Source organism: Gallus gallus, chromosome 8 (assembly GCF_016699485.2).
Source record: "Gallus gallus isolate bGalGal1 chromosome 8, bGalGal1.mat.broiler.GRCg7b, whole genome shotgun sequence".
NCBI lineage: Eukaryota > Metazoa > Chordata > Aves > Galliformes > Phasianidae > Gallus > Gallus gallus.
Genome location: NC_052539.1, coordinates 7,811,194 through 7,833,617, shown reverse-complemented (window position 1 = coordinate 7,833,617; position 22,424 = coordinate 7,811,194). Strand labels below are relative to the sequence as shown.

The 22,424-nt window shown below is 44.8% G+C and overlaps 2 protein-coding genes across 10 annotated transcripts in view; one reads left to right on the top strand and one right to left on the bottom strand.

The window, feature by feature from the left end:
* The window catches only part of C1orf21 (C1orf21 homolog), an 86,857-nt gene extending 85,807 nt beyond the window's left edge, over nucleotides 1-1,050 (bottom strand). For 5 of the 8 annotated variants that reach the window (XM_046898268.1, XM_046898271.1, XM_046898269.1 and 2 more), the window contains exon 1: nucleotides 341-487. Coding sequence is in view for 3 of the 8 variants with exons in the window: in XM_046898264.1 (XP_046754220.1) it covers nucleotides 385-1,035 (651 nt within the window). In the remaining 5 variants the exon portion in view is untranslated. Of the gene's footprint in view, nucleotides 1-340 lie in introns of all 8 variants that reach the window. The other 3 variants (XM_046898264.1, XM_046898266.1, XM_046898265.1) reach the window with 1 other exon arrangement.
* LOC107053945 overlaps nucleotides 1-22,424 on the top strand; it is a 64,744-nt gene that overhangs the window by 343 nt on the left and 41,977 nt on the right. The window contains exon 1 of one of the 2 annotated variants that reach the window (XR_006930824.1): nucleotides 585-1,009. The exons of the other annotated variant lie outside the window; for it this stretch is intronic. The gene's annotated coding sequence lies outside the window, so the exon portion shown is untranslated. Of the gene's footprint in view, nucleotides 1-584; nucleotides 1,010-22,424 lie in introns of those variants that run through there. 2 annotated transcript variants of the gene reach the window in all.

Here is a 22,424-nt window from a genome sequence, read left to right as displayed (position 1 = left end):
CCGGTTCCCGCCGCTGCGATGCGCTGGGTGCCAGCCCCACGGATCAGGAGATGTATTTATTTTCTCTATCCGCGGCCCCGAGGCGCGCAGCCCGCCGTCCCTCGGGCTCCCGGCGGAGGGCTGTGAGCAAGGCACCACCGCCGCCCGGCCCGCAGCCGAGCCCCGGCCCCGCCCGCACAAAGCCGGGCCATGAATAAACATCGCCCGCGGAGCGGGATCGGAGACGGCAGGGAATAACGGCGGCGCGGCCCCCCCCGGCCCCGCCGCCCCGGCCCGGCCTCCGCGGGGACGCGCTGCCCCCCGCCCTACCCCCCCCCCCGGCCGCCCCCGGGGCGCTCACCTCAGCGCCGCCGCCCCGCAGCGCTCCCCCACCGCCGAGAGCCGTCAGCGGGCGCCGGCCGCGGGCTGCGGAGGACGGGGAGGAGGCGCGGGGGCGCGGACGGCTCGGACCCAGCGTGCGAGCAGCCGGGCGCTCCGCGGCCTCTCCGCGAGCCGGGGCGGGCCGAGGCGGGGCCGGGGCGGCGCGGAGCGGGGGGCGGAGGAAAGCGGGGAGGAGCCGCGCTGCGCTCCCGCCCGCTCCTTCCGCCACCCGGGGTGGGCGAGGGCCCGGCAGCGCGGGCCGTGTGGCGGCCCTCGGGCAGCTCCGAGCCGCTGTTGCCTCGGCGGCCTCCGGTCGCGTAGGCCCGCCCGTCGGCTCGTGCCGCGGCACGGCAGGGCCGCCCCAGTGAACGGCCAGGGGATCGCGGGGTGCGGGGCTCTGACTGACAGCGCGGAGTGCTGCACGGCAGGGCCGGACTCCTCACAGCGAGCGAGGAACGCTCGTGGGCCGTTGCTGCAGGAGTGCTGAACCCACGGCGGCCTCATCTCAACTCCTGCTCTGGGAGAGACGGAGCGGAGCGCCCCGCTGCCATCCCCAGCCCCCGGCACACGCTGGGGACACGTAAAATACGTACGCAGATCACCGTCCGTGTTCACGTGGAGGCAGCGGCGCTGGTCCTGTGATGGACCTGTAAGGATGAAGCCGGGAAATCCCATCCCTGCCCTTGCAAGCTCAGGGCCAGCTGGCTTTAGGTTTAACACCTTTCCCTCCTGCAGCTGTATGCCCTCCCCACTTCCCTCTGCGTTCTCTATGATTAGCATTCGCTAGATAACTTATGACATGTTCTTTACCTCGTGGATCTGGGATAGTTCTGCCTGGCTTCCTGCCTCCGCACAGATAAATCACCCGGGGATGGTATTAGTTATGTTGTGTAATAGTGCAGGGCTGCTCTTAGAAGTGCCCTAACCCAGAGGCATGCGGATGCTGCACAGACTTGCGCTGCGATTCTGAGATGGATGCAGCGCTGTAAGGATCCTGAAAGTGTTTGCCATCAGAACACAGCCTTAATTAGAGTGAGCAGCCTCATAGCCACCCATTTGTCAGGAGAAAATGATTATTAGAAGTGCTCCCTTTCTAACGCTTTGTTTCAAACACGCGTAGTCAGGCAGTACACATGGCATTTCTGTAGGCATTTTGGGAATCCTTACAGCATTTCCCACCAGCCCATTTGTCCTGTTCCACTGATTGATATAACCAAAGTGGTTGTCAGTGCTCTGCTTCTTAATCACTCCTCTGAAATCTTGCTTGCACACAGGGAGTGGTGGTAGGACCTTATCAGGTCAAACGGTCGTTATACGCTCTCTGATTTTATGTGCAGTATTTCTGTGAGCGGTTCAATAGCTTTGAAAAGGCGATTGTGAGCGCAAGGACGGGGATGTGCTTCATTCCCACTCCTGAAAGCCTTGGGACAGAAGAAACCTCTGTGTGCAGACTGCTTAGCATCCCCTGGAGAGCCGCCCTGCATCCCCAGTGCCCCTGGGCAGGAGTCTGGGTTTGCTGGGATGGAACACACCAGACACCTGGGCAGGGCCAGACATGAAGAGACACTGACCCTCTGCCTTTCGTGTCCTTTGGCTCAGCTGTGGGACAGCAGAGAGGTTCTCTACCTTAATGTGGAGACTTTTTCCAGCATGCTGGATCAGCTTTGTTGTGCCTGAATTGTCACAGGTGAAACTCTTTCTGCATTCACAGAAGCTGTCTGCAGGCACAGAAGTGTCGTTTTTCATGAAAATGACTGTCGTCTGAAAGAGATGGAGGCTGAGGTGAGACTTATATAGCTTTTTCAGATTGTTTCTGCCAAGCAGTGCTGCTACATGAACTAGAAAGGCTCTAGCAAGCATACATTTATTTTATCACTTACAGCGTCAGTATCTTTCAATAATCCAGGCAGAGATGTTTACATCTGAGGACATTTTTCCTTCACCATTATGAAAATGTTACGATAGATAACAGTTTGTTTGCCAAATCATTGGCAAGATCCCATTTGCAGTCTTTGCTACCTTCCTCTTTCCAGCAATCTAATTATCTTTCTCTGCGTTGGGAATGACTACCAGAACAGTGGGTGTAAACAACATCAAGAGATTCCACAGGAGATAGTATTTTCCACTCTAAGCTGACGATTTTGAAGTCGGCCTGCTTTGTTTTTCTCCCTATAGAGTGCCTGATGCTGTTTCCAATGACACATGGAGCTTTCACAGTGAAAAATATGATTGCTATGCTGCTGTGACTGCTTCCAATAAAAATGACCATATAAGAGCAGCATAAAGCAAATATATTTTGTTTCGCCTCCGTGCACAAACCTCTCTGTTTTCCTTGTGATAATTACTTAACATTTATATCAATATTTACTTAAAATCCACTTTCTTGTGCATAGATTTGTTGATCAAGTCTTTGTCTACTACTGCAGCATAGTCAAAGTTACATCTTAAGGCAGAAAATAGTTATTTCCCTCTTTTCTCCTGCTTGTTTTACTCATTTTGACATTGCATACTGCACAGTTATCTTTAGAAGCTAGAAAAAAGGAGTGTGAATGGTATCCGATGTCCAGAACATATTTGGTACCAAGTCTCAGCTGAGCCCAGTGTCCTTCCTTGAGGTGCCTGAATGCAGGTATTAGTTTGCTATCCCAAGAACATATTATGATTTTAATATCAAAACCAAGGCCTGGGATTGTTTCTGAAAGAAGAAAACTGTCCCTCAAAAATCTTGGAAAAGAGAAGAATGGGATTTGAATTGAGTATTAGCAGACTCCAGACTGCAACTGATTGGCTTCTTCTGCAAGACGTTCCATCTCTGGGCTACATTCTCCAAGGCTGGTTTTTAGGACCCTATCTTCTCTAAGGTATTAGCTTGCACACTACTGAAATCACTAGATTTACCAACAGGAAGCTCTCCCCAAGTGAAGTAAGTCTGACATCAGTGGGAGCTTTGTGCACATCGACTCTGGCACAGCAGTGCACTGGATGGAGCAGAGAGAGGGATGTGTGCAATTCCATTTTCTGACAAAGCCAGTCGTGCACCAGTTGGTGACCTGATGTCTCAGAAATGGAAAGTTCACACCGGTAGGCTATTTGTTGGCTTAACTGATATGTTACTTCTATCCTGATTAACCTGCTTGGTTATGGTGTAGTTTTACCCAGGCTGATATTTTTATCTCCACTGTGGATGCAGTCAGGGAAGGTTCCACCACTCATGCATTATAGCATGCTTACATTCACAGAAGAGCACTTTCAGTCCATTATCACTATGTAGGGAGATTTAAGAGTGTTACAGCTGTTATTTGTGCAGAACAAGCCTTGAAGATACAGAATCTAGAAGGGAGAGCTGCAAAAGGCAAGAAGGCAGTTAAAGCAGCTACAGAAACATCATTGTGGCCCAATTATGCAAAACAAACAAACAAACAAAAGAACTATTATACATTCGGATATCAGTATTTCCCAGTATTTTAATGAAACTCTGCACTTCAGAAATAGCCTACATTAGCAAAGTCATGGCCCAGCTTACAGATAAATAGGTGAAATTGCTACACATTTTTCCTAATCAGCAGAAGTTTAGAAGAAAACTAAAATGTTACGCAAGTTGTTGTTGGGAACAGCTTGAGGGTTCTGACCAACTGGTGTCATCGAGACCCTGCTTGGGAGATGCTAATGTAAACCTCAACAACAACAAATTCCTTTTCCCTTTAAGAATATGAATTCCAGAATGTGGAACTATTTCCTAAACATGCTGATATTCAGAGGCCTTTGTAAACATAATCTCTCGGGCTGGAAAATAGAGTCACTGTGAACGGATTCTGACAGCCGGGATGATTAAGCCATTCCTTCCTCCCTAAGGACTGGAGGAGAGTCAGAGCCAGGCTCGCTTGGACAAGATAACTGGTTCTGCTTGATAATGAGGAGAGGGCACAGAAATGTGCAAGCTATGTAGATTTAGTTTCCTTGCATGGATTTTCCATGCCTTGTAAAATTGAAAGATGTCACATACAAACGTTTTTACAAGATGGCAAACTTGCTGAGGTGGGTTAAATGCTGGAAATCAGTGAGCTGCTCTTTGAGCTGCTCTCTGCTTGACAAGCAGTACAGGAACCAATGTGTGAACTTCTCAGCTTCTCTTTAATGGTGCATTAACATCAAAGTCTAGCTTTACATATTTAAATGATTACAAATTAGTGGATGTTTGTTTTGCACAATCTGGCCCCATGCATTGCATTCGCTGTCATTATTAAAATGGAAATGGTGCTAGTCTGCAATAAAGAAAAAAATGGATTTGCGAATTCTTAGTGTGTTAGAGAATGCATTTCAACCAGTTCATCTTAGAGTAAGTAATGCCCTTGGAAACTTAGATTGCTCTCCTTCAGCTCTCTGAGCGGCACACCTGTTCACAGGGCAGGAAGGAGACTGAAGCATTTAAAAAGAGTCAAAGATTGATGTGCATTACATAAAGTCGAGTACTTTTACTGAATTTTCTTTTTCACATTTTTATCATCACAGAATAGGGCCTACTTTAAATACCTAGGACTGAAAACAAGCCCAGATGCAGCAGGAACCTGTGAGTATGTTTAAAAAAGCTTTACTGATCCCAGCTCCACATGCAGTGTTTGCTTATTTACTCTTTGGATTCAATTATTCTGTTTGTACCTGGCCTTGCAATTCGGCAAGTTAAGATAAAGCAGTCAGATGAGTCCTCAGATAGGACATGCACATTTTTGATGTTGTATAAACGAACATAAGGATCTGTGTCAGAGCATCCAATCCTGAGGTCCTAATTCCAGGACTGTATGGTAATTGCAGGTGAAGGCAGAGAGGAAGGAGTGAGCAAGAGCTGTAGTGTTTGGTTGTTCAGCTTCATTGGTGCAGCACAGATCCAGCTGAAATCAATGCATTCAGACTGTTAGCCCAGAATACATTTATCTCTGGGATTGGCTGCATTAGAAATTGGTTCCCACTGTTTAGAAAAAAAAAAAAATAAGATTGTCCCACACAGAGACCCCCATCCAGAAGTGCGTTGGGGTCCTCATCTCCCTACCACCTCATACAGACTACAGGTCATCTCCATTCAGACATGCTGTTATGTCATATACCACAAAGGGGACCTCCAGGATGTAGGCTTAAATTAGAAGGGTTCTTTGGAAGCCATCCTTCATACAGGGAACTTTAGTTTGAATTTTGCTGTCTGCGTGTTTGGGAAATGGGTGGGTGGGTGCGATGGGAGATAAGAGTTGCTATGTAATGATTCCTGGCAGGACGGCTGTAATACAATAATAGCAGTTTACTTGTCATGATAAGATCTTAACTGTTGATGGTGAATGTGGAGACCACTACATTAGGAGATATGCACTGTTAAGTTTTAAGTAAATCAGTCCTTTGGGCCCTTGAAAATACTTTTTGCCAGAACATAAAGCAAAAAGCGGTGGTTAAAACAATAATGAAGAATTAGGGGATTTTTCATATATTTAATGCACCAGAAAAAAAAACATTCCAAGCTCTTAACTAATTGAAGGATTGCTCCAAACAGTAAAAGCCGGTGTGGGGAAGTCATCATCATTTGTGTTTTACCCAAGGCATATATCAGCATTTCAGCAAAGAACTGTGCACTGTGCACAGAGTTAAACATGAGCACAGCTTCTGCTAGATCGAGGTCTCAGGCACTGACATCTCTTTTACAGGCAGGAGGGCAGGGGCAAACAGTGATTCAGTAAGTGGCACAGAGTCTGAAAAGCAAAGCTACCAGCCGTGGCTCATAGGCTGTATTTTAACTGCTGGCACAGCTTCCGTCTTTTCGTGCGCTGGAAAGGAGGTATTACGGAGGAATGGATTTGTCTGCTTTTCAGACTGAAAGGAAAATGCACTGACTTCGGGCTAGTGCTGTCCATATGGGAGAAAAGGTCTATTTTATTGTGCAACATTGCCTGTTAATCCTTTTTAATTTGCAAGCTGAGCAAATAAAGGAAAAATATTCAATGTCATTATGCTGCTATTACAGCAGAGAATTTAATTGCATTCGAATCAAGGCAAAGTTATGATCCCTTAGAAATTGTAACTTGATCCAAAACACTGAGCTCTTTTGGAATAATTGTTACTATGCACCTTTACAGAAAATAAGAGACAGCTAGTCATCCATGCTCCCGTTGTAGTCAGTGGAGAGAAATAGTCAGGGATGGAAATAAGGACCTCCAGAGGCTGATTTCTTAGATGAGTATCTTAAGATGAAACCAGTGACCTCCTGGAGGCTTCTGTTCGGATAACGAGCACAAACACAGCATCTAACTTCTGATGTCTCAACTATGTGAGGTGAATCCCATCCTCAGGGGGCAATTCTGTAATCTTTATTAAGGCAATCACTCCGTTGTCATTTTAGGCAGCTTTCCCTCCATAATCATGTAAAGTGTTTCACTTTTCTTGCTTGTCTGCTTTGTTAGAGTTTATTTGTTCTTCCTCCTCCAGAACTGTCATCATTCAGCTCAGAGATATGTGGAAATACTGCCACTTCAGTAATTACTCAAAGAACTGCTTTCAGTTCTTTATCAAAACAAACTTGTTTGCTCCCTAGGCTACCCAAAAGTTCCTCTCTTTGAGGAAGAAGGAAAACGGTTCATAGAAAGAAGGATGTCTTTTCCAAAATAAGCCAGGGAAGATGTTGCCGGCAGCCTTTTCTTAATGATCTCTGTAGCTTTGAGGCAAGGAGAGGAATTGAGGCAGTGGCCCAATATGACTTTACTCAGTATCTGTGGGGCAGAGATGTATTAGAAGTATTAGCTGTAGAGCCAATTAATGATGTAGCTTAGTAGAAGTAATGTCTCATATGTGTTGTGTTTCAGTTTTGCGAAGTTATAAGAAGTTATGTAAAAGGTTTGCCTTATTCTTGGACTCTCGTTAATCAGCATGTTATGTACCTACTTCTCTAATTAACTGGGAGAGTAAAAGGAGGAATTAAAAGACAGGTCTCTGAGACTGTGCTTTAAAAGAATCTGTAACAAAGTTTTAACAGAAAAACCATGGTGGGTGATTAAAAATTGAATGTTGCTGAGGCGTTCACACTAAATAAGTTTACTTTGGTTTGGGGCCAAATCAGAATTAGTGTTTCCAGTGAGCTGCGTTGTGATATGACACACAGTTTGGCTGTTATTTACTCATGTTTAACCAGAACGAAAAGCTATGCTCCATCATTTTGAGCTAATGTCCAAACAATAGGGACTGCTCTGGATCTAGAAAACCAGATTCAGTGTCTGGCTTGAAGATGCCAGTTAGAGGCCACAGGGATGTCTGTTACCAATGGCCATGGCTGTGGGGCTGGAAGGCAATCTGTCCTGTCTGAGCTTATGGGAAAAAAGACAGACATTTCTTCCAGCAGCTGAGCCTGTGACTGAGTGGAGGTTATTAAGGTCTTGCAAAATCAGCTGAGGGTCAGTAACAGCTTCCTTAGATTGTGAAGCCACAACAGAGGCAGGAGTCAGGCACGTGACTGTGTGAAGTGCGTGATATTAATACCCACCCAGGTGATCCAGTTAAATAAAGAGGTAACACTGCCTTTTCTGAGCAGGAGGGATGAAAGTCTTATAGATAGCAATACAGTGAAAAGAAAGCTGCCTGTCTGCATCAGCTCCAACATCATCTGGAGCCTGCTGCTTATAGGATGGGCTGCTGCAGGCTTCCAAAAAGGAAAAGGAATCTGTCCTAGGGTGGGTACTGCCCCATGAGTCTGAAGACACTATAAGCCAAACTAAATATTAACCTACCTCCAAGCATTGCGGTGGTGCCATTTTTTTTATAGCATGCTGCAAACATCTGTTACTTGCTTTGCTTTTTGTTTTGTGTACATGTCTGTGTGTGTATGTGTGCTCTTCTGAGAAGGGTGAAGAGAGGTGGAAAGAAAGACCTGGCAGTCTCTGAAGTTTGCTGTGACTCAGAGGTCCAGGTGCAGACCTGAAGGAAAGTTAGATTTAAGACAGATTTAAGGATAACTGTAAAGATACTTTAGCTTCTTTTAGCATTCAGGAATGGAGGTCTTAATCCAGAGCTTAGAAACCTTGCTTTTCATTATCTTTGCTATCAGTGGTCGTGCGTGATTTCTTCAGCTTTGTGCAGCTACCATAAAGAAATAGAAAGTGTTATTTCCTCCCTTAGCTGCAGTGGGGCTGTGCTCTCCCTCCCTTGAGTTGCTATCGGCAGCTAAAAGGTATGAAGCAAACCCAAACCTTTGCTTATATTGTCTGTGACTTTTACCATTAACCAAAAAGTGGACTCTAGTTCTCAGCATGAGATCAGACAGTAGGTTTTACCCTGCTGAACACAAGTAAATTAGCTGTAGATGGGATTTCCTCTTAACTGACTGCTGCTTAAAACTCGAAAGCAAGTGGTCTGAGGTTTTAAGGGAACTTCTGGCTTTAAGAGCAGTGGTGCTTTGAATGCTTAGCAAAACCTTTCAAAAATGAGCAGAAATTGTGTCATCGGTTTTATTCAGTACTCTTCACTGTGTCTTTGCACATCTGTCTCCTTCCTTAGATAGGTTTGAGAGGTCTGAAAATCTGATTAAATCTGGGGTTTCACCATTGACTGAAAGCAGCATGTCTGAAGGCGTACTTTAGAAGCAGGCCTTGTTCGTCTCCCATCTGTGTTGTTGTGTGACCTGGATGGGTGTCATCTCAGTTCCTTCTTCCTGTTGTTCTGTCTTCAAATATACGTAATATATTGTCCCGCTCCACAGCAGGCTTTGAGATACGTGGATGAGAAAAGGCTAGATGTTTTATTGTCTCATTCAGAGAGGTGAAGGTGGAGGAAAAAGTCTGACCTGTTTGTTCTCTCTTAGCACCTCCCCTGTCTGGTGGTGGAGTGGTTAAGTGAATAAAAAAACAGTAACTAAGCTGAGCAGATCCCAGTTATCAAGGAGAGAATCGCAGAATCATAGAATCATAGGATGGTTTGAGTTGAAAGGGACCTTTAAAGGCCATCTGATCCAACTCACCTGCACTGAACAGGGACACCCACAGCTCCATCAGGTGCTCAGAGCCCACCCAGCCTGACCTTGAGTATCTCCAAGAGTGGAGCACCCACCACCTGTCTGGGCATGGATCTTGATATAAAATGAATGTTTTTCTCTTTTGTGTTTCAGTGAGGACCAATTCAGGCCCCAAAATGTCCCAACATGCATCACAGTAACTGGGGAGTGAGAACAGTCATATCAATGTCATAGGCTCTACTTGCATTCTTTTCAGAAAACAGCTACTTCCATTAATGTTATCCCACTGAACTGTATGAAGCATTGTCTAGGTGGTATCTATTCTTTCTGTACCATGACCAGAAGGGAGACTGGATACCAGACGTAAGGCTGCCATATGTTTACATTCTTCAGTTACAACTGAAGAAGTACTGGAGGAGGTTCCCCCTCAGCCAAACTCAGTGGAGATGGATGAGGGGCAATCCAGCCCAGTAACTTCCAAAACTGAGTAGAACATCTTCTCCCTGCTGCACACTGAAGGTCGTGTTTCGGAAGAAGATTAGGGCTGCTTTGGTTGTGGCTCTTTGCAAGTACAAGGAGCCTTCTCTTCTCTTGGTGTGATCAGGACTGTTAGATGAGAATCAGCTGTGGGCTGAGCTGGGGCACAGCCTGGGCTGGCCTTCTTTGTGCATGGCATTAACTTTAGTGCCTCAGCTGCTCAGTCTGCAATGACTCAGGGATAAATACTCCTTGGTTCCCCTCCTGAGCAGTGCAAAGTTTTATTGTGCTATATTTGAGCAGCACTTTGAAGATACAAAGCCATAGCATTACGATTTGTTTCAACATGCATGTCCTGCTAGTAAACTGCAGTATAAAAGCCAAGCTCTCATCTCAGTCACAATAGTATTAAGAATAGTGTAAATGATTCAGAAATGTGAGTGGTTCAGAGCCCATAAAAGATACCAGATGTAAGTGAAGCCAATAAAAAGAAGAATACTACAAAGCAGTATTACAAAGGGGGGCTTGTAACAATATATGCAGAATATTATTTCCATTGTAGGAGAGGTGCTCAGTATCCTCTCCAGCAGCAAATCGTATGTAAATTACAAAATCTTTTCCAAGATGCTCTATAAATACATAAACCTTGTGGGCTGAGATGAGTCGTAGACTGTTACCCAATCTGCCCTGCAGCAGGCCAGGAAAGTAGATCTGCTGCTGCAAGAGACAGCCATTTTTCAAGATTTATGGACTGCAAGTATTTTATTTACTATCCAAGGAACGAGTCTATACTTGTTGCAGAGAGTGAGTATAAAGGGTGCAGGGTCAGATCCTCATTGGTTTTGCTTGACTTTGAAAATAAATTAAAGCATCCCTGGAAGCTGAGAGTTCAGGTGTCTTTTGGTCCTGTGGGATTTCACAGACAAGGCTGTCCTGAGAGCCTGCAGTGTGATGTATAGAGATAGTTAGACCTTATCTCTGAGCTCAAAAGGTACAGATGAAGCATGCATACAGAATATGTAGATATCATTTTCAGTCTGCAAGGCGGTGTCCAGCACAGACTCTTTCTGTGTTCTGCTTTTACCTTTCTTATAATTGAGTCTAATCTGGCTGAGATATAGCACACCATCATGCCCCAATGCTTTGTACACTCTAAGCTATATGTAAGGGTCATGAGTATTTTTTTAGGTATGTGCATTCTCAAAGTCTCATTAGAGGTAGCACTAATATTTACTTGTTTGCATTTCAAATGAAAAGGAGTCTATTTAATAACATCAGTGGTTTGGTCAATACTGGCACAGTCCCAGTGCTGAGTGGAAAGTTGGACGGTGTTTTTATTAACCTCAGTACTGTATATAGTGCTGCAGCTTTTCTTGGGAGGCTGTGCTTTCTGCTGCTGTACCGTGAGCAGGGCTGCAGAGGAGGAGCAGTCAGTAGGGCTGCCTGCTATAATCTCAGGCTGATCCCTGCATTAGGTGCTGGAAGTGCCTCCAGCCTTTACTCTTCATCATGGTTGCCACTGTCCCCAAAACAGCATGTCTGTCCTTGGTCTGTTAAACATCTTCTCTTCCTCCTTCTGCTCCACCTTCAAATCCTCAGCTCCCTGTGGGAAACCCCAGTTTTTGCCCCTTACCTGCCACACCAACGCTGTCTGTAGAACAGCTCATGTTTGTTTGGCAGCATCTGCTTGCTGTGACTATAATTTTCCATTCCAGAGATGTGGTTAGCTGGAAAGAACATTTATTCATTCGCTGATACTCCTGCAAAAGCATGCTATGAATTATGCTGCTTACATAGTTTTCTGTGGCAGTCATCACAGTATCTTGCCGACAGAAGTGGATTTTTTTCTTAAAAGAGCTCTGAGGAAGGGAAGTGCACTGATTGCCCTGTTAGAGATGGAAAAGCTAAGGCAGGGAAGCAAGATGACTTGCTCTAGAAGTCTGTGGAGGAAGAGTGGGAGAGAAAATCCCACATGCCGAAGAAGGAATTAGTCCAGACTACAGAAGGCATGGAAGATGACTCAGTTGCAGAGGATAAAAGATTGGAAGGCAAGGGAAAGCTGCTCAGAACTCTGGATGGATGTGAGAGAGAGTGGAACTGTTTTCTGAAATGACTCACAGGACATCATCTGCACATAGGCAGCCAAAAGGAAAACCAGTGTCTGAGCTGGGCTAGGGCATATCTGTGAGAAAATAAGGACACTGAGTTCCAAGGTCATTTCTTCTTGGCTTGAGTGCTCTGCTGGGCAGCATGCTTAGAGGAGGGCTGCCTGCTTACAGAGAATCTGAATTCAAACCTTGGAGCAAAACATCCTCTCTTGGATCGATAGTTCAGTTCACAGCAGAGGTTGCAGGGTAGGGTCACTGGAGACAGGTGGTTACTTTGCTACCAAAATCTCTCCATTTCCATCTAGTAACCACTGCTATTTTACACCTACTATATACTACTCTGCTTAAACTACCACTGTTGCATGTGTTATTGTTCATGATTTAATCTTTGTTATCTTCAGAAGTGATGGCAAAATAGTTAGTCCTGCCAGAATATTCCCAAGTTCTTACTGTTCAGCTCTTTGATACGATGGCAGACATTTAGTGGTGCAAAGCTACAGAAGGAACTAGGCATGAATTTAGTAAAGTTAATCTACACGGGATCAAGTCTGTAATTCACTGCAGATAGCTTTTCACTCATCAGGAGTATCAAATAAATCTCAAGGCAATGATTTAATCTCTCATACCGTGTATTCAGCCACCCAAACATGCGTCTGTCTCTGCATCACCTGGTGTTTACAGTTGGTTCTTTAAGTGATATGCACATTGGTGTCACCCATAGAAAATCTACATATAAAACAAAGAACAAAATGTGAAAGGAAGAAAATTCCCCATTAGCAGTGACTTACCTGAGCAATTGCCATCTCACTGGGGTCAGGTTTTCGTGGTACTCTTGGCCAAGGAACACTTGGTAAAGCTCCAGGCATTTATCTCCCCATGTCCAAGGAAGCTAGCCACATCTCTTAGCTGGCGGCTGGGCTAAAGCACATTGGTGCAAACGAGTACCCAAAGGTACACTGACTCTATAGGAATGAGTAAAACCAAGTGAAATTTGAGCTGGTATGTTTTCCCTTGGGACATTTCAGATACCTCCTATTTCTACCTCCAGATTGAGAGAAGAGGTAGTTATACAGCATTTTTTAATCATCAGGAAAAGGGAACTCAGCAATTTTGGGTTTGGAAAATGTCTCCATGAGTCTCTGACTCATTTTCAGTGAGTGTTTTGCAGGGATGGTTGCTTGATTGACTCAGGGAACCCCTGTTTCAACCTTTCATAAGATCTAAACAGAGTTAGTTTTATGCATGAGGTATCTGCGTGTGTTTCTGGAACTTGTATTTGTGTTTTCAGTTCAGAGTGGAGGCGTTGGTGTTGCACTTTGATGCTGCTCATTGTCTTGTACTAAAAGTGAAAAGGAGGAATGCTTGCCTCCCTTGCCTTCACAAAGCTGTACCTGTTCCATGCCAGCCAGACTGCTTCCAGAGTGCTCCCAGTTACTGCCCAGTTTGTGCCCTGGCACCTCTCACAAAACCAGTGCCCGGAATGGGGACTGAAATGTGCTCTCCGAATAACTTCATGTAATACACTACTTCTACTTGACGCGAAGCAGCTGCCCTTGCTGGTATTCACAGCTTTCTGACAGAGGCATTTATTAATTTTATTAACAAAAATAACGCTCCCCTTTCAGAATCAGTTTTCATTTACCTCAGCTCTGCCACCAAATTTCCTCTGGATACCAGTGGGAGGTGAAATAAACTTTTAGAAATAAAGACTCTTCGTGTAGCTCGTCCAATAAAGTGTAGCTAAAGTGTAGTGTTAAAGATGGCATTTTTTAAATGGAAGGCATCCTTCCAAGCAGCCTGACGTACAGTGAATATGATACCTTTGAAACTGGCAAATGCCCAAGCTAGCTCAGCATTCAGACAGCTGAACACCCCTCTTTGAAACTTGTCTGTGGGAGAAACTGATGCTCTGCAAAGATTTTTAAAAATTGCAGAGAAAAGAAGGACTGGCAGTCATAAATATTTTGAGAGCTGGAGAAGGAAGCTCTTCAGAAAATTACATGTTGAACTAGCTTTACTGCTTCAGCTTGCACAAAAGTTATAAATGTCACTGCGTACTCACAGTATTCACTGAGCTACCTGTTGGGTTAATTGCAAGTCTGTCACCAACATTAATGTTTTCATACAGTTTAGACCTTCTAGTTCTTCAGACAATATAAAGGAAAACTCCACGATGTTCCTTCTATCCTGCAGAGCTGTTAGCAGTACCAGATGTTGGCTTGCAGCAGTCAAGCAGTTCAGAATTTCACGATGTGCTTTCCTGTATGTATATGAGCTGTAATCCCTACCTTGTTGCACTGACAGTTGTATCAAAGCCAAATGGCAAACTTGAAATGAGCTTTGGACAGGTGATGCAAGTTGACTGAAGTGTTGGTACAGCCAGTTATCTTACTGCCTGATTTAAATGTCTACACTAGGAAGTTGCCTTCGCTTTACTTACCATCAGTGGAGACCAATCTATGCTTGGTTCAGCCTAAGCTGTGCTCTCTGGTGAAGACTTTTTGCCCTCTCCTATTTTTGTGACTCCTTAGGCACCAACGTTGAATGCAAGAAACCAGGCAGCTTGAATAATGTCCCATAGGGAGATAGCTGCCTTGCATCGAGAGTGAAGCTGTGACACCAGCCTCACCTGTAGGGATACAGAACTGGATCTCCACTCTTGAGATGAAAACAGACTTGGGACAGTCCCACAGGAGAGAGACATAGGATCATAGAATCACAGAATGGTTTGGGTTGCAAGAAACCTTAAGGCCCATCCAGTTCCAACCTTTCCAAGGACAGGGACACCTCCAACCAGAAGGTGAAGGTTGCCCAAAGCCCCATCCAGCCTGGCCTTGGGCACCTCCAGGGATGGGGCACTCACACCCCTCCAGGCAGCCTGTGTCAGGGCCTCACCATCCTCTGAATTAAGAATTCCTTCCTACTAGCTAATCTAGATTTCCCCTCTTTTGGTTTAAAGCTGTTACTCCTCATCCCATCACTATACTCCCTGGCAAGAGTTGCACTCCAGCTTTCCTGTGGGTACTGGAAGGCCATAAGGTCTACCCAGATCCCTCTCCTCTCCAGGCTGAACAAGCCCAACTCTCTATCTCCCTTCATAGGAGAGGTGCTCCATCCATCTGATCAGATTCAGGGCCACAGCAACCTGGAAGAGTCCTTATGAATGTGGCAAGGCAACTTACAAACATACCTGTCAGCTCTAGCTTTTCAACCACATCCTGCAGCACTTGGCAGGAAGATATGGTTGAATGAAAATGCCCTTTTTGTGTGATTTTACTTGCTGAAGTGCATTATAAATAGAAGAATCATCTGGGGGTGGAAGGGAAAATCCAACTGGTAGTTTGACCTTGTGTTGTATATAATGGAGAGGTGGCATGGGAAGCAGAAATTTAGAAGAGCAAACTAGCATGTTAAACATCAAATGAGATAGCATTGAAAGCACCTCTAGTGCACCTCTGAGAGGGTGAGTTTAGATGATGTACAAATAGGGTAGGAGGGGTCACAATCAGCTTTGGGGACGTGCAGCAAATACACAACAGGGACAGTTTGTGTGAAGCTTCATAGATAATGAAAACCCTGATTGTGGAGAAAGCAGTATTGTCTACCTTCCCACCCTTTCGTAGGCAATTGGAGATACAGCTGTGCTTTGAGCTCTCCCCGTGAGCATGGAGGTAAGGCTGTCAAGTTAAGAAGTACAACCTGCACCTCCCTTGTAACTGTGGGTGGGATCTTAGCTTCCTGAGGGTAGAGATACACCAGAATTGTGACCTGTTAGGAAGTCAAGTGAAAATAGACCAAGCCCTAAACAAGAGAATCATATCTGGGAAGCAAGCATGGTGAAAGTCAAAGCACAAGGAAGTTAGATAAATTCATAATACACATACACAGTTCTTCTGATTCTAAGCGTGTAAAGAAATAAAATGCTCTGAGATAAATGAGGTGACACATATAAATCTTCTCTTCATACCAACGTGTATTGTCTACAGAGGGATACATTTGAAACATCTTAATGGTACTCATGTTAGGAATATTCCAGTGCAGTCGTATTCATTAACAACTCTTTAACAGGCATAGTCACAGAGAAGCAACACCAGCAAAAGTCCAGATCCGATGCTCAGCCCTTCCAAAAAGCAAATAATAACAACAGTGGAAAAAAAGGAACAATTTAGCAGTTTGGACATAAGCAGACAGTTGTATGAGGCACACAGGACCTTCACCTTGGGGAAGGAACTCTTTTGTCTGGCTTCTCTGGATTCCACTGTTTCCTTTTCAGACTTCCTATCTGATAGTGCATAAAGGAAGAAAGATTCTAGACAAGTACCTCATTACAATACAGTTTTGGAAAGTGGTTACTGGGGTCTGGTGTGGGGAAGGGATGAGTCGAAACTCTCTCCATGTCACAAGTAATTTCAAAAGCTTATATTTTTAATCTCATAAAAACAATAGGTATTTCTATTTTAACCCTAATGTTTGAAGTCGCTATTAACTTACAAACTGCCAGATGTCTCCTGCTGCAGAACTACCCACGTGACAATAAGCAGCAGCTCATTAGCACCATGGAACAACGTTTCAGAAGTGTTTGATTTTGTTAGTGGGGGAACTTTTCCAATGTGTCTAAGACAGATAGCAATTTTCTGATTCTTTGCTATGGCTGGATATGTATCACTCAACAGTGAGAGCAGGAGAAAGCTGAAGCATCCCCTCTGGAAGGGAGACGTACAGCTAACTTGCATTGCATTTATGTAGTATCATCCAAGGATATCAAATAAGACACTATTGTGGCATGGAGCAGCTAGTCAAATGTAAGTGACAGTCAGGAGCTTGTCAAAAGGCACTCATATTTAGTGTTGCTAATTCTTGTGATCGCATCAAGCTGCTCATCTTCTATCAATTCACATGGCTCTCCTTCTGGGGACAGCCCATCTCTCAGCTGACATTTCATGTGCAACGTACGAGCATCGCCGTATCTCAGGCAGTGGAGGGGGGGTGCAGTGAAGTAGATGGAGCATCAGAAAGCTGTTGCTGCAGTGCCACTTGTTAGCAGCAAGGGCCAGAGAGCTGGTAACTGCAGCTGAAGAAATCAAAGACTTGGGAGAGGAAGAGGGCTGAACGCCAGGAGCATCAGCCTGAGCCATAGCTCCCCTTGCGTGCGGCTCTGCAGTACAGCACTAGCTGTTGGCGTGCTGCACCAGCGAGAGTCCAAGTCTCCACATTAAAGATAGGCAGATGACGAAATACACCATGACACGAGGAGTGTGCACTGCTGTTCCTAGGTAGCAGGAGCATTAGCTGAACTCATTTCCTCCTCCTTTCTACAGGAGATCAGCAATATAGAAATAGCCATGAGTTGTTGGGGCCAGGGGGCTATGCATCCCTGAGAGGGCACTGCTCTGCAGCACTCTTCTTGCAGACCCATGGAAGGACAACTCTGCTACTGCTGCAGGCACTTCACTCTTTTGTATTAAATCCAAAGAAGCTGTCTGGAAGAATACTGTAACTGTTATTTTTTCAAAATATACTAGGCTATCATAAAATGACAGCAGGCCTTCAAGCAAAGGCCATCAGGGAATGAAAATATGACACAGCCTTGGACACAAATGGATTATATTGGTAACTGAGTACATTAGAAGAAGATGTAACTTTGTTTGCAGATCAAGAATGCTAAGGAGGAAGGAGAAATTTAGAGGTGAGAAAACTGTCAGAAGTGTGTGTACCTTCTTGATCCAGCCAGGATCAAGCTTTTTTCTTTTTGGACGTATAAGATAAAAATTCCAATCCAATAGAAGAAAAGAGTTCTCATCCATTGGAGATGATTGAGAAATACTGTCACAGGTTGCCCAAAGCTGTAATATCTCTTTCTTTGGAGATACCCCAAATCTGGACGTGATCCCAAGCAATGTGCTGTAACTGGAGCAGCCTCGACAGGTTGGAGGTCGAGCAGAGGACCTCCAGAGTTCCCTTTTAAACTGCATCATTCTATGCCAGCAGTAATGTATTGGTTTTGTGTTTTTCTTTTGTATATCAGTACTAGCAGAGGTAATCCTATACAACATTTAGTGATGTTACCTGTTGATGTAAAACTTGCAAAGGTTTCAGCAAGATCCTGTGCCAGAGGGACCCCACAGGGCATCCCAAATAATACAAGATGTGCATGGCTTCATGCTGAAGGTGAGGAAGGTGACAGACACTGAACCGAGCTCAGCATCGCCACCCAGCACAGGACAGGATGGTAAGAAGGATATGTTATGTTCTTCACTTAAAACAACGTAAGGCTTTTTTTTTTTTTTTAATCTGCTCAAAATGCAATTACTGAGAGTGGAGTTTGGCTGTGGCACCTGGGCTAGCCTGTCTACAAACACGAAGTGAGCCAAGCTGCTGAACCCTGGTCCTTGGAAGTATCTTTGGGTGTTTATGCCATGAGATTCTGAGGCTGCCCATTTTTTGGTGGGTTTTGTTTTGAAAGTTGACTTTATGGTTTAGCTGAAAGGTTCTGCGGATTCTTAAAAAACTTCATCTACTTATGCTTACATTCTTGTTAAGCATAAAGTTAAACTGCTTCTATGGCAGTGACAGCTCAGATGTGAGCACAGGGCCAAATGAGAATGATGTGGAGATTTCATTTGACAAGGCCGCTTCAGACAAAAGAAATGTTAAACAAATAGCCTTACACAATGGGAAATGGTGAACTTCTGCTGAACCTTGCAGATGGCTCTCTGCCAAAGAGAAGTTTGAGGCTACTCACATGTTCTGATTTGGAAATCTCTCTTTTAATGTCCAGCATTTGTATACCATTTTAAATGGAAAATGAAAAGTGCTTAATTAACTTTCCAGGGTATGACAGATGACAGAAATTACAATTGTCTGCCCAAAGCTCCTATTTTCACAGAGCAAAAATCCCACACGCTGGTAATTGCTCTGATGACCTAAACTTGTGCCATATTGCGCTGTACCTGAACAAACAGGTGGGAAGAACTGAATTCACAATATAACAATAGTATATAAAAAAAAAAAAAAAAAGGAAATATTCAGGGCTGTCACCCTGTGTGTTTCATTCAGGCCATAATCTGCTGGCATGAGCAGCAAAAGCAGCCATGGTCTGGATAGCTTTTCAGAATTATCTGCTTGGCTGGGCAACGCAAAGCAAGGGCTCTGGGTAGAGGCAGTGTCTTTCATAAAGGTTGGTAGAGACAGAATAAGCTTCCAGGCCTACAAATCCTCTAGATTTTAAAACAGAACTGCAATTTCTCTGCCTAATATAAACCAAATCCTGGCTAGGAATATGAATTCTGAGTGTCAGGGAAAGCCTCTGACACCCAACCACTCAGCCTTTTAGGATTGATATTCTGGAGGGTTTTTTGCCCTTGCAAAAAAGCTGTAGTCTAGCATTTTAAATATCCTAATCATTTATCTGCAATAACAGCAAAGAAGAAATTGCTATAGAGATTGATCTCATCAATTGAAATTAACTGTTGGAAGTGGAAAACTGCCATCATCATCTGCTGACATCTAATAAAGTTGCAGAAACTGCAGCTCACTGCTTCAGGCACAGGACAGAGCCCAGGCCAAGCCATCGCAAGGTGTGTGCTGCTCATTGTCCGTGGAAGTTTGCATCCCACCCCAGCCCTCTTTCTTGTAAGAACCTGATAGAACATTTACCTCCTGGTAGAAGAGGGACAGGGACCTTAGAGCCTCAGAGCCTAGAGTCAAAGCTGCTTCTTCATCATTGGCTGGAGGAGTTCACAGATTTGCTGGATTAACGTTTCTTTTCTCCTCCTCACTCTTCTGTGATGCCTGCAAAATGCTCAGCCATAGCTCGAGCTCAGGAGCCCTCAAACCATGCCTTAGAGCAGACAGACCGACCATGTAGCCTGATCAGATCTTTGGAGCAGGTTTTCCGGTTGCTGTTCTGCCAAAAATCCATCTACAGGTGAACAGACTGCCTGTGTTTTATCATGTTTTATCCATCTTTGTACTCCTCACCTGTCACAGTGACTGAAGAGAACAACTCTGGCTGCTGACTTGGCTGCATCAGTGGCTTTAGGGGATGCCATTATGGAGCAATACTTGTTCATCAGTCCAAATCCTTCAATGCTTTTGAAATCCCAAGGAACTGTAATATAAATCTAATAGAAATATTGATTATGTTTAATTGGCTTGACCAGTGAGTTTGTCTTCTGAGGAGATGCTGGTTAAGATTACATTGTTAAATAGCTGGAGGGGCAGGCTGGGTCTCTGTCAGTACTTGTCATCAAATCATCCTTTGCAGAGATGATTTGACCCCAAGCAGTCATAAAAATAAATTGCACAGCGGCTCAGCCTTTTGCATGGACCAGACTGCACCACTATGGTTGTTTTAAGACAAAACGTACCTGAATCTGCAGACTCCATACAAGAGAACTGCCCACCTCCCACATTCAGCTGACACCAGCTGAACTCCTTCCAGTGCTATGACTGGACTCAGGGCTGTTTTCAGTAACAAATTATAAACATTTCTAGCTAGAGGCTAAATACAACTTGGTTTGCCAAGTGCAGTCTCTTCCCTTGGTTTGCCAAAAGCAGCTGAATGTGAGAACGTATTTATGCTGAAACAGGAGAGCAATGAACAGCTTGCCCAGCTCTCCATCCTTTTTCCCCGCAAAAGCACTAATCCACAAAATACTAATGGCACAAAAACTACTGCAGAAGTGAAGCTAAACACTATTTCTCTGTGTGAGAAGTGCTGTCCTACTCTGGTTAACGAGCACAGGCTCCTCCATTCCCTGGCCTGTCTGTTATTTACAGTGCTAAACGTGCTCAGCTAAAAGTGAAAGCTTTGATGCTGTTGTCTAGCTGCTAGCCTGAAAAGTCAAATTAACTTATGGCTTCTTGAACACTCTCTCCATTATAAAGATCGTATCTGCCAGATCAGTCCTACCTGCTCCAGCTCATTAGCTTCAGCATTGTTGAGAAGGTTCAGGGTGGGAAAAAGTCCTCTTTGAGGTCTCTTCAGTGCCAGCCATTGCTGCTGAAGATGCTGCGACAACAAGAAGTTGTCTGTTCTCTTCAGGCTGAAAACAACCACAACTTCAGCTAACTGAGGAGGTGTCCTTCAGCAGTGAAACCAGTGAAAGAAGACAGAATATAGCCCTTCTTCACCTATGGCAGTGTCATAAATGGAACAATTCATTACTGACACCAAGATAATCAGCTGCACCTCAGGCTGTGACACAGCTATGGGAAGAATGGCACTTTTTCTAAAGCTTTGGTAAAACTGTATTTGCTATAATAACCCAATGATTTCAAGTCCTCCTCTGAATGAACAGAGGACCTATACTTACTAAAGCTAAGTCTTAACACGTTCATCTTGAGAAAAAAAGTTTCTCAAAGCTTATACCAGACTAGGACATTTTACTTCCTTTGGTATATGTTGGATAGGTAGAAAAATCTGCTATCACATCTGAAATTGATTTTCTATGTGGGTTTCTGTAGCTATGTTTTGATAGCTCTGTACAGTATGGTCTGAGGCCTTAGTGCAGAACTAAAGCAGTGTGGGATCCAGTTTGGCTCTCAGTACCAGTAGGCTTATTCTTGACCTTCAGGATGATCTGAGAAAGAAGCTGCAACAGTCTGTGTGTGGTGGGCAAGAAATCTTCCATATTTTTTTTTCTTCTGGTTAAGAATTAGAGAGCCCTAAGTGTGAAGCTCTCTGCATAGTGGATATATCTCTCTTCCCATCATCTCAGCTCTAGTGAGTCCCCATCTGGAGTACTGCATCCAGGCCTGGGGCCCCCAGCATAGGAAGGACATGGAGCTCTTGGAGTGGGTCCAGAGGAGGGCCTCTAAGGTGATCAGGGGGCTGGAGCACCTCTCCTATGAGGAAAGGTTGAGGGAACTGGGATTGTTTAGTTTGGAGAAGAGAAGGCTCTGTGGAGACCTCATTGTGGACTTCCAGTACTTGAAGGGAGTGTATAAACAGGAGGGGGAATGGCTGTTTATGAGGGTGGATAGTGATAGGACAAGGGGGAATGGTTTTAAGCTGAGACAGGGGAGGTTTAGGTTAGATATTAGGAAGAAGTTTTTCACACAGAGGTGGTGACGCACTGGAACAGGTTGCCCAAGGAGGCTGTGGATGCCCCATCCCTGGAGGCATTCAAGGCCAGTCTGGATGTGGCTCTGGGCAGCCTGGTCTGGTGGTTGGCGACCCTGCACATAGCAGGGGGGTTGAAACTGGATGATCATTGTGGTCCTTTTCAACCCAGGCCATTCTATGGTTCTACGATTCTATGATCTCCTGAACCTTTCCTTGTGCCAGTTCCTCTCTCACATCACCTGTGACTCCCACAGCAGTTGTGTACCTGTTGTCTTTTAGTGTCACCCTGACAGAAGACACACCTACTGTTCCCTGCAGCTCCATGCTTGTGGATTAGCTGTTGAGCACATCCATGGCCAGCAGCATCTGCTGAAGACAACAGCTAGGAGGTACATTCCTCCTGCCTTTTCTTCTGTGGGAAAATCAATAATCAATA